Source organism: Aphis gossypii, chromosome X (assembly GCF_020184175.1).
Source record: "Aphis gossypii isolate Hap1 chromosome X, ASM2018417v2, whole genome shotgun sequence".
Classification (NCBI taxonomy): Eukaryota; Metazoa; Arthropoda; class Insecta; order Hemiptera; family Aphididae; genus Aphis; species Aphis gossypii.
The window spans coordinates 15,656,563-15,671,617 of NC_065533.1; the positions used below are offsets into that span (position 1 = coordinate 15,656,563).

Genomic DNA, 15,055 nt, shown 5'->3' on the forward strand with positions numbered 1-15,055 from the left:
CCGCGGCGGCGTCGACAACTACGCCGATCGCGATACCTCCACGGGGACGCGGTAACCGAACGAACACACACGCACACCGCGGCTCGCGGTGGCGCGCCGTTTTCGCCTCCACGCGCCGTCAAAATGGCCGATGCGCGCCGTCGCCGTATCCGTGTTGTTATTTATTTATCTCGACCCCCCGTCGGTCCGCGCGCCGCACGGGTCCGATCTCGTCGGCCGCCCCCCTCCTCCCCGCCCCGCCGATCGCCGCCGACCCCCCGTCGCCGCCGCCGCCACACAATAATAGTCGCAGTGCCGGCGCGTGTTATTATCGCTTGTGCGTGTGTGTGCGTGCGTCCGTGTGCGCGAGAATTGGGGCGCGTGCGTGCGCTCGCGGTTGTGCGCGTGTGCGTCGTCCGTGTGTCCGAGCGCGCTCGCGTACGTACGTGTGTGTGTGTGTGTGTGTGTGTGTGTGTGCGTGTGCGTGTGTAACATTGGGTTTTATTATTGTCACCAGCGACATCGACCAACCAGCACACCGCCGTCGATCCGTGCCGTTTCGTCCGGTAACAATATTATTATTATTATCGTCTCTTTCGTCGTCGTCGCGATTTACGAGCAACGACCAACAGACGTCGCAACGTTTCCGTCGTCCGGCACCCGTCGCCGCGTTCTCCGTCTCGTCCGTCGGTCGCACGTTGGTTTGGACTCGCGCGCGCCCGTCAACACTCGGCCTCTTTGGTCTGACCGAACGTCGTCGTTCTCTCGGCGACATGCCGCCGACGCTCTAGTCGCCGGCCCGTCTACCTCCTCACACGACCGTCTCTCGTCGTCGATGACCGCTGTACAGTGAGATCCCGGGGGCGACGAGTCCATTCGTGTCGGTCCAGCCCAGTTTCCGTCTGCCGATGGTCCGGTCGCGCGCGTCCAGAGTTGGCGGCGGCGGCGGCCCGTGAAGATCATGCCTCGAGAAACAGCCCGACTGCAATCGGACGACACTGGCGGTGGCCATGGAAAAGGCCGGAACAAACGCAGGACCGTCCCATAACACACGGTGACTACGCTCGCGCGTTCGTCGTCCAGTACCGACTGTAGTACGCCGCAGTGGTTATAGTTGGTCCGAGTGAGTGTCTTAACGTCCGTCTATTGTAATAGGTAGTCGTAGGTACCGTAGAGTAGCACCGAGTCACGTCAGTGTCTCTCTCTCGATAGGCAGCCGTGATGTGTTTCACACTGCAGGCGTTGAACATGCGTTGCGAACGCCATTCCAAATCATTTTCTTCTTACGATATTAATGTCGACCGACGTTTTAAGTGTCAAATATCACTCACTTGCTATGCCTCCAAAAAACAAAACATAACACCCTTAATTCTGTGTGTCGCATTCGTTTTTTTTACCGTATCAAATCTGAAGTCTGATAGATCCTATTCTACCTATTTATGTTGTTTGTTCTTAACCTGCCCCATCGAGAAGTTAAATGTAAACGATGTAGGTCATTTAATGGTTTTGAACAACAGAAATGTGTATTGTATTGTATTTGTACCGATACATTTTTTAATCATGTCTAAACAAAATAAAGATTACATAGGTAGATGTATTTATTGTACTCGCAATCAATTCAATGTTGTTTTTATAACGTCTATAATAAGATTTTTAATATATATATTTTTTTTTGTAAGAATTATTTCGTAGAATTGCTAAGGACAAAGGTTAAAGTCTAGTTAAAACATTGATTAATTCTATTTTTGATTAGGTAGCATACTTTTCATATTTTATCTTAATGTTTGTTCCTAATTGAAGTATTACAATAATATGTCTTACCATTTTAATGAGTATTTTATTATAATTGATTAAATTTTGATGATTTTCGAAAAATTAATTTGGTACTTATTAATTATCTCACCAGTTATCTCTGATACCATTATTATTTACCTTTAGTCTTGGACTACTTGTGATATGGGTTATCCATGTATAATCATTAATCAACCATACTTTTATTCTATTTTGTGACACTATTTTAATATTTACCTACTATTTAGTTTTTATCTTTTGTTACTAATATAATGTTTTAGGCATAATAATGCTTTTTCAAAGAGTTTTGTTAAACCAACTTTGATTTTGAATATTTAATTTGATCATCAATAAATTATAATATGTTATAGGTACTTCAATTGCATAACCAGAATTTTACTCTTTTATTTATTTTGCTGAAGTCAGACAGAAATAAACCTATAACTTAATTTCATGATCATTGCTATAATCGGGCTACCAAGAGAAAGCTTCTGGGCGGGGACCAAAATTTGTTCGTTCTCGCGCATTCCTATCACTAGACCCTCCAAAACACTGATCGCCGTTAACTCACCTGACCTCCACCAATGCTGCTTAGCAATAAAATAAAATAATTTATAAAAATAACGTTTAAGGTATGCCCAGAAAGTAAGTTACTATGGGCAATAAATACATGTAAAAGAAGTCATAATTAATTTTTAAAACACATTTTATTTGAATATAAAGTACTTACATGTATCTATTACACTATTTTTTTCAATATAGTCAACACCATTATTTAGGCACTTATCATTTAGTATACTAGTTTTTGTATCTTTCCTCATAGAAAAATGCCTTCTGCGATTGTAACAATGTATTAACAGCTTCTTTCACCTCATCATTTTTGTTGAAGTTTTGGCCTTCCATAGATGATTTTATGTGTAAATAAAGATAAAAATCACTATACTCGGGCCACCGAGAGCGTACCTAACCTTTCGCACGTACAAATTATAGAGCTCTACAGTTTCGTACCCAAATCTCTCCCACTCTACTGTCTAATCGCCATAAAGCGGCGATGATGTTGGCGACACGTGTTAATGGCAGTCGGTGTTTTAGAGGGTTTAGTGGTGGGAATGCGCGAGAAGGGACAAATTTTGATTGCCGCCCAGAAGTGTTCTCTCGGTGGCCTGATTTTAGATGCCTATATCTTGTAGGAAGGATAATCAAACTGCTCTTATGCAAAATCTACAAGAATTAGTAGAAAATGGAACTAACTTTTTGAATATACCTTGTAATATTAATAATAATATTTTTATAAGTTAATAGCTTTATATAATTCATTATCTATGGTTATATTAGTTAAAATAACTTTAAGCTTTTAATAAACATACCTGATATAATACATTTTTTATCCTTAAAATATTGGATAGTACGCTACTTACCAAAAACCGTTTACCTACTGGTTTTTGATTAATAACAAATTAACAATATTAATGACTGATGATCATCATAGTCAAGTATTTTATAATATTGTTATAATATGTCATTATATACCTATTATTTTTGCATCATTCCAGAAAATTTCTAATTAGCCATGTTGCGTATTAATTGACCGCCACCATTCTTCTTTTAATTGTTGGTTTATCAAATCGTTATTTCTTGGGTATTTAGTTTTGACATGTCTCCATGTATATTATACTCGGTCGTTTATGTTTATGCACTCGTTGTAGGATCAACAAAAAACTCTGAATGATTGGCGGTTTCATGATGATAACTTATATCTTTTAAGATACCTATTACATGTTTGCCATTGATTTGAATAAATAATTGTTCTTAGTTATATTTCATTTTGTACGATTGGTAATAAAGTTGCCTTGTCTCTTTTTTCCACTTTCAAAAATCAATTTAAAAATAACTACGGTAGGAAGCATACTCCATGCATACAGTTTTTTTTGGTATATATTATATTAAACGAATACCAAATATAATATTCAAGCAAATATTGTACCACATCAACTAATAACAAAATAATTTTTTTTAAATTTGTATGAAATTAAAAATAATAGATTTTTTAATAAATCAAAAAAAAAATTAAATTAAAAATTAAAATGGTTTTATTCATTCAATTTTGTTTAAGAGTTACAGTCGTTAAGTTAAAATAAATGGGTACCTATTACTGGTTTTTAAAATACAAGTTAACGCTAATCAATTTTGAAATATATCCTATAGGTAATTCAGAATATAAAATTAATAATATATGTTGTTTTAAAAAATTAAATACTTAAAAAATTATATAAAACAATATATTTTCAAACACGTTAGGTAATGGATTTTGAAATAATAAGTGTTGTTTGATAAAAGAATCACTATGTATATATTTGGTTTTCAGTTTCAAGAATCATTATTAATCTAAACTAATTGCAAACTTTAAATAAAATAATTATTTACTAAAAAAAATATTAATTTATTACTATAAAACCTGAAAATATTAAATTTTACTAGGTTTGTCGTTTAATTAGAAACTTCTTAATTTTTAAAATATATTTGTCAGTTCCCAGATTTATTCTCAAAAACCACTAAATTACTCTAAAGTATTTCAAATTGGTAAAATATTTTAAGTATATCAAGATGATGACTGTTTAAATTACTTAGGTATGATTAATAATCTTGAATACACTGGAAATAGCTTATTAAAATATTTACTAAACATAATGATAACCAAAGCTATTTTGTTGTATATTATGCTTTACCAGCAGCATTGCGACTGCAGTATGCTCTCTACCAAGTTTTATCACTCCACAACTATATTTAGATTTTAGATGATATTTTCTCATGATAAGTCGAGTGATAAGTGGATAATGTAAAATTGGTTACAATGACAAACCAAATTTTTTATAAATAAGTACTATATCATTATAAATTATTGTATAGTATCAACACTGTTTGTCATCATCATCTAGTTCTTCAATATTCATTATTTGTTTCATTATCATTAATATTTATAAATATTAAAATATATGTACCTTGTCCCTCAGAAATTTGTCAAATGTATCAGTAAAATAGAAAACTATGTGTGAACCCAAAGATTATCACCCAATGACAAAATATATGATGGGTAAAAAATTATTACATGTAAGGAAAGACAGTACTAATCTTTGTTTCTATTAATTTATGATAATAAAGATTTAAATTACATACTAGAGTGTATATGATAAGATAACCATAACCAATAGTACAAGTAATACCAGCAGTTAAAGTATAAATTGGAGTTAGCCCTTAATTGTATGTTGAAATGTAAATAAAATTAACTTTTTAATTTATTCACAAAAAAGATTCACCTTTGGTAGGTAATTCAATTTAAAATACAACATAATAATCATATGGTTTTTATTTTATTTGTTCCATTACATCTAGTTTCTATTTACAATCTGGTCAAAATACTTTAAATTCTGTACCCTATTTGCAGTAAAACTGGGTTTAAATAGGATGTTGGTTTATTAATTTAACAACAATTAAAATTTAACTTCTGTCACACTAAACATATTATGTACAATTTTGAAAAATTATCATTTTAAACAATTAGGTACTTAAAAGAAAAAGGAAATACCTGATAATCAAAAAAGAAATTTAGTTTAATTTAATCTGAAAATATTTATAATTTACAGAGTAATAAATCATAGTACTAAAATATTGCCAATGCATTAAAGTTCAAGCTCTAATAAGTTTTAACCTATATACTTAATTATTATAATCATTATCATAATTTGATTATTAAATTTGCTGATTTTAAGATGTACTTTAAGTACTTATTATAGTATACTAAAATATACTGTATAATTATACAGTGCTTTAGAATAAAAATTCAATGATAAACTATAATTTTATTTCAAATACCTAGTTCTAGTACGTATCACTTTCATTTGTTTAATTGCTTTAATATTTGGTAACTACATATAACTGCCCTATTATATTATGTATTAAACTATTTGCCCTTTTTAATTTTATAAATAATTTATTATATTATTCCAATTTAAACATTTTGGGAGATATTGTAAGAACTAGAGATGCGTATAATTTATGTATCATTAAACTTAAAATGAATTAACTACTACATACAAATTTAGGCCTCATTGTTATTATATTCATAATTAGGTATCTGAACTCTAAAATGTAATCTATATAGATGGTACCTATATTAAGTTTATGAAACATATTTTGTCTTATCAATTATTTTAATATATTCATGATTTTATGTTAAAAATGATATAAATTGTGATTTATGATGGTATTAAGTGTTATTTAGGATAAGCTTGAGAGATAAATATATTCTATAGTATGTAAAAATAAATATGATTTGTTTAGATGCTTATAAATATCAAATTGTGCAATATAAACAACAAAATATCTAATACAATTTTAAATCTGTTTTAATGAATGTGATTTTAGAATTATATTTCACTAATTATAATGTTACCCATCATACTACCCATAATATACTAAATCATTAATATATCATTTACAATTTTGGTTAACCAATTACCATTAGTATCTACCTTAAATTAATTTAGTTAATATTATATTTAAACAGCTCCACAAGAATTTTAATCACAAGCTCACGCGTGTGATGATCAAGGAGAAGCAATACATTGAAACAAAGTCTTCATCGTTTAGTAGTGAAGGAGACCCTAGTGCTGGGGATGATAACCAAATGATCAAAACACCAGATAATAATAGTGGTGAACTTCATCACGATTTGGACAGAATTATCAAAACCGAATCTGATATGACAGCTTTAATAGATAATGCTGGCGGGGATGTAGCTGATAATAAAAGTGGTGTTGGTGGAAATGCTAGTAGCAATACTTCACCAGGTTCTTCTAACACTGACCAAAAGCAACAGCTAATGTCAAATGATCTTTGTCTTAGTCAAAGTGAGTAAATAATTTTAGATTATTTTCTTAAAAAAAAATGCCAATACTAAAATTATTATTTGGGTTCTTCAGTTAAGCACGAAGATTCCAGTAATAACAGTGGCATTAAAGTAGAAGATAACAATACTACAAGTACAACCACAACTACTGTTGAATCTGACTTTGGTATGATATTTATGATTTTATTTAATTTTAAATATTAAACTAAATCTTTTTAGAATCGTGTGATCGGGTTGTACTATCTTCAATGAATAGTGGAAGTGGAGGGCCATCAGATTTAATTGATGGTTCTGGTGGAGTACAACCATTAATGAGCAATGTTTTAGGCCCAAATGCTGCTGGAAACAAACAATCAAATACAACTAGTGGAAATATGGATGCCCAACAACAACAGTATATGCAACAACAAAGTCAGATTTTTGTATTTTCCACGAGTTTAGCAAATAAATCAGCTGAATCTGTATTAGCTGGCCAATATCCTACTATTATAGCTTATCATTGTGCTCAACCACGAACAAAAAAATTCCTAGAGGTATGGTGAAATATTTTTAAATGTTCAATGTAAAAATACCATATAATTTAAAAAAATTTAATACATTTTTAATTTTATTAGAAACATCCATTAAAAGTAAACCAGTTTAATAGACAGAATCCTGGACAGTGGATGAATAATGTGGTTGCATCTCAACAACAAATGAAACATCAACAACAACTAAACAAAGGTATGACTCCTCATGGTGGACAACCAAAATATGGTGGTGGTACACCTTATTCAAGATCAATGAAAAACAGCAATAGTCCATCAGGTGCCTCGATGGAAAATCCCATGATGCAACAACAACCTGGAGCAAGAATGCCAATGTGGAATCAACACCAGGTATAGTTTTAATTATGGATTTCTAATTTATGTGCAATATTTAAGTTAATTTATATTAATAAAAATATGAATGTATCATTATGTTACTATTAAATATGTAAAGCCATGGGTATCTAGAAGTTTGCAATATAGGCAAAATCCGAGGGCACAGAAATGTTGAAGGCACAAATCTATAATTTTCTTATAAAAAAAAAAAATCATTTTATGTTTTGAATTGTGTAAGTAAATAAACTGCAACAAATCACTTGTGTTTGTGAAATAATTTTTTAGAAATAGAGAATTTATCTTAAAAATAAATTATTTTAGTTCAGTTTAAAATAAAATATTAAAAATATTTTAACTCTTTTATTACATAGTTTTTAAATAATTGTTTTTTTATTTTTTTAATTGTTACTCTAACTTAGTTCAAATAATTATTATCATAGTAATTTTGAGTTGTTTATTTCTGTCTTCTGATTTACAATCAATAATTATAACCAATAATTGTCCTCACTTGAACATTGCATAATTTATTTCTCTTACTAGCTTAAAATTAAAACATATGTGGATAATTGGTTAATTAAATGGTACTTGCAATACCTAAAAACTTTGGTATGATTTATATTTTAATCATATAATGGATAATAATATTTATTGTTATTATTCATCATAAAAATAATTATCTAATGTTATGATAAAATTAGCTCTGTTTTTGACTACTAAAAGTTATTAAAATGGTTCAATAATATAATGATTGTTTACTTATAAGCAGTTAAATTAACTTTAAAAAAATATAATTTGGTTTAATTTTTTTTCTTTGATTTTATAAGCCTCTGGTTATATTAAGCTAAACTTAATATATTAATGAATTTTTGATATTTATTTATAATTAAAAGTAATCATCATCCTATATCCTATATCCCCCCATTTTTCGTAATGTTTTAAATTATTTATTTCTTATCTTGCTTTACCTTAATTTTAAGATCGTTTTCTACTATGTCTACCCATATTTTCTTCGGGTTGCCTATAAGTCTTTTACCCTCTAGTTTCCATTTCATAACTATGTACAGTAATCAATTGTATAATTGGTGACTCAAAAACTTCTTATATCAGTGATTAGATCAGAATTTGAACGCTTTTGTATTAATTACATGGTCAATCTGATTAATTTAATGTTAGAATTAAAAGAATTGACATATTTTCTTTCAGTTTAATGTTCATGTAATAAGTACTTTTCATTTTATATATTTTTTTTGTAATTAAATAATCAATATATAAACATAATAAAAGATTATAAAATTGAAGAATCTAAAAACAAAATTAAGCATATTATATTTATATATATTAAAATAAATAATTATTATTGTGATAATAATTGTTGATATAAAATCTTGGATTACAAAAATAAGTAAACATTAATACATAATAAATATTTTAAAAATCAATTAAGTAGTATGTGTAAATAATAAAAATAATAATTATGTATATTATATAATAACTATATTTTATATTATGTGACTACGGAAGGTTAAATGATCCTTGTTTTATAGGTTTATTATGAACCTGGATAACTAATAAATCATAATTTAATAAATAAAAAAATATTAGGTGACTTATACGTCTAACACACTTTAGGGTAAATATTATTGTTGAATCGTAAATAATGGTTATACTCCACTTTATTTGTATTTACATATTATATATTTTTTGATGCTTGTCAACACTAAAAAAATCACAATTTTATTTTTATTTTATTTTTAAGGGAAATAATCTCAATGATTCTGGACCTCAGCAGCTACAACATCCTCCGAATCATAATATGATGGGATCAATGTGTGGTCCTGGTAATAATGGTATTATGGGTATGTCAAATCATAGTGGTGGAGGATCAATGGGTCCTGGAATGTTAATGAATAGCAATAATTCAAATCAATCAATGATGGGATCAGGTCCTGGTTCAATGATGAATCAGCATGGTATTTATTTGAAATTATTTTATTTAAAGTATTTTTACTAATTATTTATTTATTTATTTTATTAATTATTATTAATTTTCAATTTTAGGAAATTTATGTTCTATGGGACCTGGTAGTGGTGGTGGTATGCCCATGAATGGTATGGATTTAGATTTAATGGATCATCACAACCCACATCATCAACAACACCACCCAAATCCACATCATCCATCTAATATGATAGATGGTGGTCATAGACCAATGATGGGTGGTGGTCCACATCATCCTCATCATCCACCTCCTCATCATCCTTCTGGTGCACTTCACCATAGAGGTGGTTCTCTAGGAATGGGTGGGCCTCCTCACCATCATGGTATGTCTGACATGATGACAATGGGTGGCCCTAATAAATGTCAACCATCTACAATGGATAGTCTTATGTCATCATCTGGTGGACCCCCAGTACCAGTACCTTCAGGCCCAGGTGATTCACCAGGTGGCCACAATTCTTTAGCCTCTATGATGCCAACTTTAGACTTTGATGATCCTATAGGTAGTGGAAACTCATCTCTAGGAGCAACATCACACCATTCGTTAACTGGTGAGTATTTTTCATTTGAAACTACATACGCCAGATCTACCAATAAATTTCACAGTCCATTATAGTGTAATTATATTCATAAAACCAAGTACAATAAGAGTTGTAGAAGCATAAAAGAGTTAGCCAAAATATAAAGTTACATAAAAATATAGAATATTTTATTTATTTAAAATGTTGAAAAAATACTACAAATGAGCTTTAAGTAATTAAATTATTTTTGTTACTTATTTTGTTAGCTTTTCTTATTGCAAGTTAATGTATTTTTAATAGAATCATTTTTCTTTTAATTAAGTTATTACTAATAACTTACCAGTTACCCTTTCACAGTTATTTTTAAACACACATATTTTATAATATTTTTATTTTGTTAGGTGTTCAAGTACCTGATGAAAATTTGACTCCACAACAAAGACAACATCGTGAAGAACAACAAGCAACTTTACGGAAACTTCAACTAGTATTATTTCCTGAAAATTCAAATAGTGGTGGAGGACCTTCTCAGCAGCAACCTCCTCCTGTTACATCGTCATCTTCTTCTGTTGGAGGTCCATTAGATAATTGCAGTGGGAGTGGTGGTATGGACGACTTAATGCCATCCATTGACGATGATTTGGATGTAGATGCTGTTGTAACAGCTGCAGCAACTAGCTCTGCAGGTGATCTCTTGTTGCCACCCAAAACACCAACATCATGTTCATCTGATTGGCCAAAATCAATGTTTGGCAATGAAGATGAGAAGAAAAAAGATGGGGGACGTTGTGGTCCACCACCTTCTTACCATCAAACAGTAGCTCGATCTGCTAGCGTTCCTATTGTTTCTGTGCCAAGTTGTAGCCCAAATTCACCATTAGCTGGCAATGGTACTGGAGTAACAAATAGCAATTTATCATTGCCATCTCCTCGCACATGTTCAGCACTCAACTCTCCAGCTGGTGGTCGACCATCATCAAATATGAGTCCAACTGCAGTACGATCTCCTGGTAGCAATGGATCAAGACTACAATCCAGTAATCCAGGTACACCAGTTCATATGTCGCCTGGCCACAATTCTTGTTCATCTATGAAACAACAAAAAGGACCAATGTCCAATGAATTTTCACCCTCATCTAACATTGCTACTCCGGGTCAACCTAGTGGTGGTGGTCAACAATCTCCTGGTATATACATAAATAAAATAACACTTTATTTTGTAACTAATTATTTGTTATTTTATTTTTAGATGGATTATTTTGTCATAGCAATAAACAGTTATCTAAAAGAGGAGATGAACCTAATCTAATGCCCGTTCCTTCTCCTCAACACATTCAATATTTGAATACATTCGATGGTCAAGAACTTACCATTCAAAAACAACCTAATACTGGTTTAAAAGATTCATCATCCTCTACTACTACAACTACTTCAACTATGTCCCCTTCGTAAGTCAATCTAGTTATTACATTGTATATAAAATAATAAAATACGATAAAATCTTTGTAACAACATCATTTGTTCAATTATTTCAAATTCTACTGACATAAACATTTATTAATTATTATTATTATTCATTCCAATTTATTCTATAATTGATTTATTATTATCTTGTTCGTAATTTTGTATGTATATGATTTCACTCACATTTTATTATGAAATATTATTAACATTTTAATTTCAATGAAAAATTTTGGAATATCTGTTATATACTTTTTAAATATTAAAACAATTAAATCTACTTCAAAATTCATTTTATTATTAAGATTTGAGTCAAAGAAATTTAATTGTAATATCAAGGCATTTATTTGTTGGTTGTTAATTATCATAATAACTTTATTTTGTATATATTTGCAATACATTTAACTATTATTAATATGTATCTAATTATGTAATATTTATAAATTTGAATTAATTTTTTTATTAACAGTTAAATCTAATAAAGCTAATTGTAGTAAATCATTTTAATATAATTATGTTTTTATTGTTTTTAGAGTCTCTTCATCTCAAAACAATATGGACATGATAATGACAGATTCTAATATGAAGTCTTATAATATCGTTCGTCCTGGTGATATGCCTTTAAACCCTTCTGCAGCCGCAGCAGCTGCTGTTGCAGCTGGTCTTCAAACATCACAGCATCAACCAATGAAACATTTTGATCCAATATCTTCTTTGGCTCAAATGAACCAACAATTGGCTAATAATGTGGCTGGTGGAGGATCATCTCCGATTGTTAACCATGGTGGTGGAGTACCTAACTTACACCACCCTGGTGGTCCAGGACATCATCATCCTGGAGGTGGAATGATGTCACCTTTTGGCGGAGGAGGTGGTCCACCAATGCACATGATGGGTAGTAATAATGATCCTATGTGTGGTCCAATGGGTATGGGCAGTGGTGGAATGCATGATAGTGGAATGGGTGGTCCTCCTGGTAGTGGTGGTCGTATGATGTATGGACCTGGACCGGGGATTGGACAAGGGCCACCACCACCTGGTCCTAATGGAGGTGGAATGTCTATGGGACCAGGAGGTGGATTACCTATGGGAATGCCTCCAATAGGCGGTGGTAGGAATGGTGGTATGATGATGAATTCCTGTGTTAGTGGTGGTCCATTATCACCAAAATCATCATCAATGATGCAACAACAACAATATCAACAGCAACAACAACAAAGGTTAATGCCTAGGATACCAGCAGGAGGTGGACCTGGAGTATTATATAATGGTGGTGCTAATATACAGGTTAAACCTAGTGCACCCAATACAATACAATATTTACCTAACAACTCTAGGGGTGGTGGTCCTAGAGGTGCTCCCCCGCCTCCTCAAAATCAACAACAACAACAACAACCGGGTTTAGATTTTTTGCAAAGATTTTCTGGTGGACCTGGTAATGGTGGAAATCCATTGTCTAATCTTGATGGAAAAGTACCTACTCATAATTTACAATATTTTCCAAATTCCGGTGGTGGTGGTGGTTACAATAATAGTAATGGAGGAACTGGAATTAATGATATGATGTGTGGTAGCGGTGGTCCTCCTGGAGCAGGTGGTATGGGAGGTATGCCACCTGGTGGACCAAATAATAGTCGAGGAATGATGCGTGGTAGTTCGGCAGGTATGATACGATTAGGAAGTGGTAACAACGGAATGGGGATGGGTGGTAGTAACTATAATGGAGGACCTACAGATAACATGTTTGGTGGTGGTGGTCCTCTTCATCATCCATCATCAGGTCATCCACAACAACAGCAAATGATGATGATGGGAGGTGGTTCAGGAGGCCCTCCACCTCAACAACATAAAGGCGGGGGAATGATGGGTGGCCCAGGTCCTCCAGATGCTACACAACCTTTACCACCATCAATGGGTGGTGGAGGAGGTCCGGGACCTGGTGGTGGGCCTGTAGGTTTTAGAGGTGGTCCACCTACTTCAAATTCATTTATTGGCCCAACTACAGCAGATCCTAATTATGCCCAACAGTTTCATAATTTCCAGCAACAATTATATGCCACTAATACTCGTGGTGGAGGTGGAGGAGGAGGTCCATCAGGACCTGGCGGAGGAGGGCCTCAACAATTTTTTGTCTCTAAGTAAATAACAATAATTTGACTTTTTCCAAAGCAATAACAATTATTTATATTAGCAAATTATGTGTGTTGTATTATTAATCCTCTCCCTTTTTTAATTATATTTTTTTAAGCTGCCTCCCAATTGTATAAGATTAACAGCAGACTGATAATCCTTAAAGATAATTATTTTTATGTGTATTCAATTTGTTTTCGAATAACACCCTGAAATTTAAGGTTAAAAATAATGTAAGAAAAAAAAATAGTTAATTTGTACGTGTATACAATGTAAGTATTATTAAAATATATATGTATATAATATATATTTATATACTAAAACTGTATAGACGTGACCATTTATAATGGAAAAATAACAAATAATTCATCTCTACCACCACATTACAATTTAATAATTTATAATTATTATGATTATTATTTTTTTTTATTATTATTATTATTATACATTATTATATTATTATATTATTATTAATATAAAATTATCGCAAATGATTTATTTTGTACACCAATTTGAATACAGCAGCAGCAATAATGAGGGAGTGAGCGTGTAACTTTAATGATATATATTTTTTTTTTGTACATTTTATTATTAAGATTATTATGATGCGCCACTCCAATGTAATATAAATGATTATTATAATTATTATAACAAATGTGTTAAATAATTTTTGTGGTTAATTTATTTAAATCTTAATAATTGAATACATTTTCAGTATAACTCATGTTAACTGTGGTAAAGGTTTTTCTATTACCATGGTTATTATCTCAACCTAAAAATCTCTATTAAAATGAAGTGTGAGATCAATGGTTATATAATCTATTTAAATTACAAAGTGCAATATATATTTAAAATGAAAGGTTTGTGTTCAATGCTTTTTGAAAAATATTGTGAAAAGACAATGATCAATAATCAGGAATTGTCAAAAACTTAGTGCAAAGTGTTTGTGATCAAATAAATGGTGGTCATTTAATTTTCAGAGATAAACCAACTATTTAGTTGGTATATTCTTTGTCATGTATTAATTTAGTATGATCACTGAAAATTAATATAATAATATTCACAAACAGTATATTATGTAACTATAAAAATCTTTTCAGAAGGTAAAAGAAGTTGCCTTAATTATTTATTATATACCTTCTTAGCTATTGTTCAATTACACATTTGTTTTAAAATATTTGATTTTTTTAACACTTAAAATATTTCTTATTATTTTAATTCTGATTCTTGCTGCTATAGCATTAACAAAATATTATATTTAATTCATTAATTTATTGTATTCAAATTGAATGTTAAATATTAATTGCAAATAATAATAATTGATTTTGTAGTTTGACATAGGATTTATTTTTAATTTATATTTTAAATAAAATGTTAAATGCTTATGAATTATTATTTATAAATT

The 15,055-nt window shown here is 31.5% G+C and overlaps 1 protein-coding gene across 2 annotated transcripts; it reads left to right on the forward strand.

The window, feature by feature from the left end:
• The first annotated feature begins 435 nt into the window (after positions 1–435).
• Positions 436–14,317, forward strand: LOC114124520 (protein BCL9 homolog). 2 transcript variants are annotated; one of them, XM_027987795.2, is made up of 10 exons: positions 436–1,102; positions 6,335–6,677; positions 6,750–6,842; positions 6,896–7,209; positions 7,291–7,554; positions 9,296–9,509; positions 9,598–10,089; positions 10,461–11,246; positions 11,309–11,507; positions 12,054–14,317. In XM_027987795.2, the coding sequence occupies exons 2-10, from the start codon at positions 6,371–6,373 to the stop codon at positions 13,660–13,662; spliced, it is 4,278 nt and encodes a 1,425-aa protein (XP_027843596.2). In that variant the 5' UTR covers positions 436–1,102; positions 6,335–6,370; the 3' UTR covers positions 13,663–14,317. The 2 variants fall into 2 exon arrangements, with proteins under 2 accessions (XP_027843596.2, XP_050061246.1); XM_050205289.1 differs by having other exon boundaries at positions 7,004–7,209.
• The last annotated feature ends 738 nt before the right edge of the window (positions 14,318–15,055 follow it).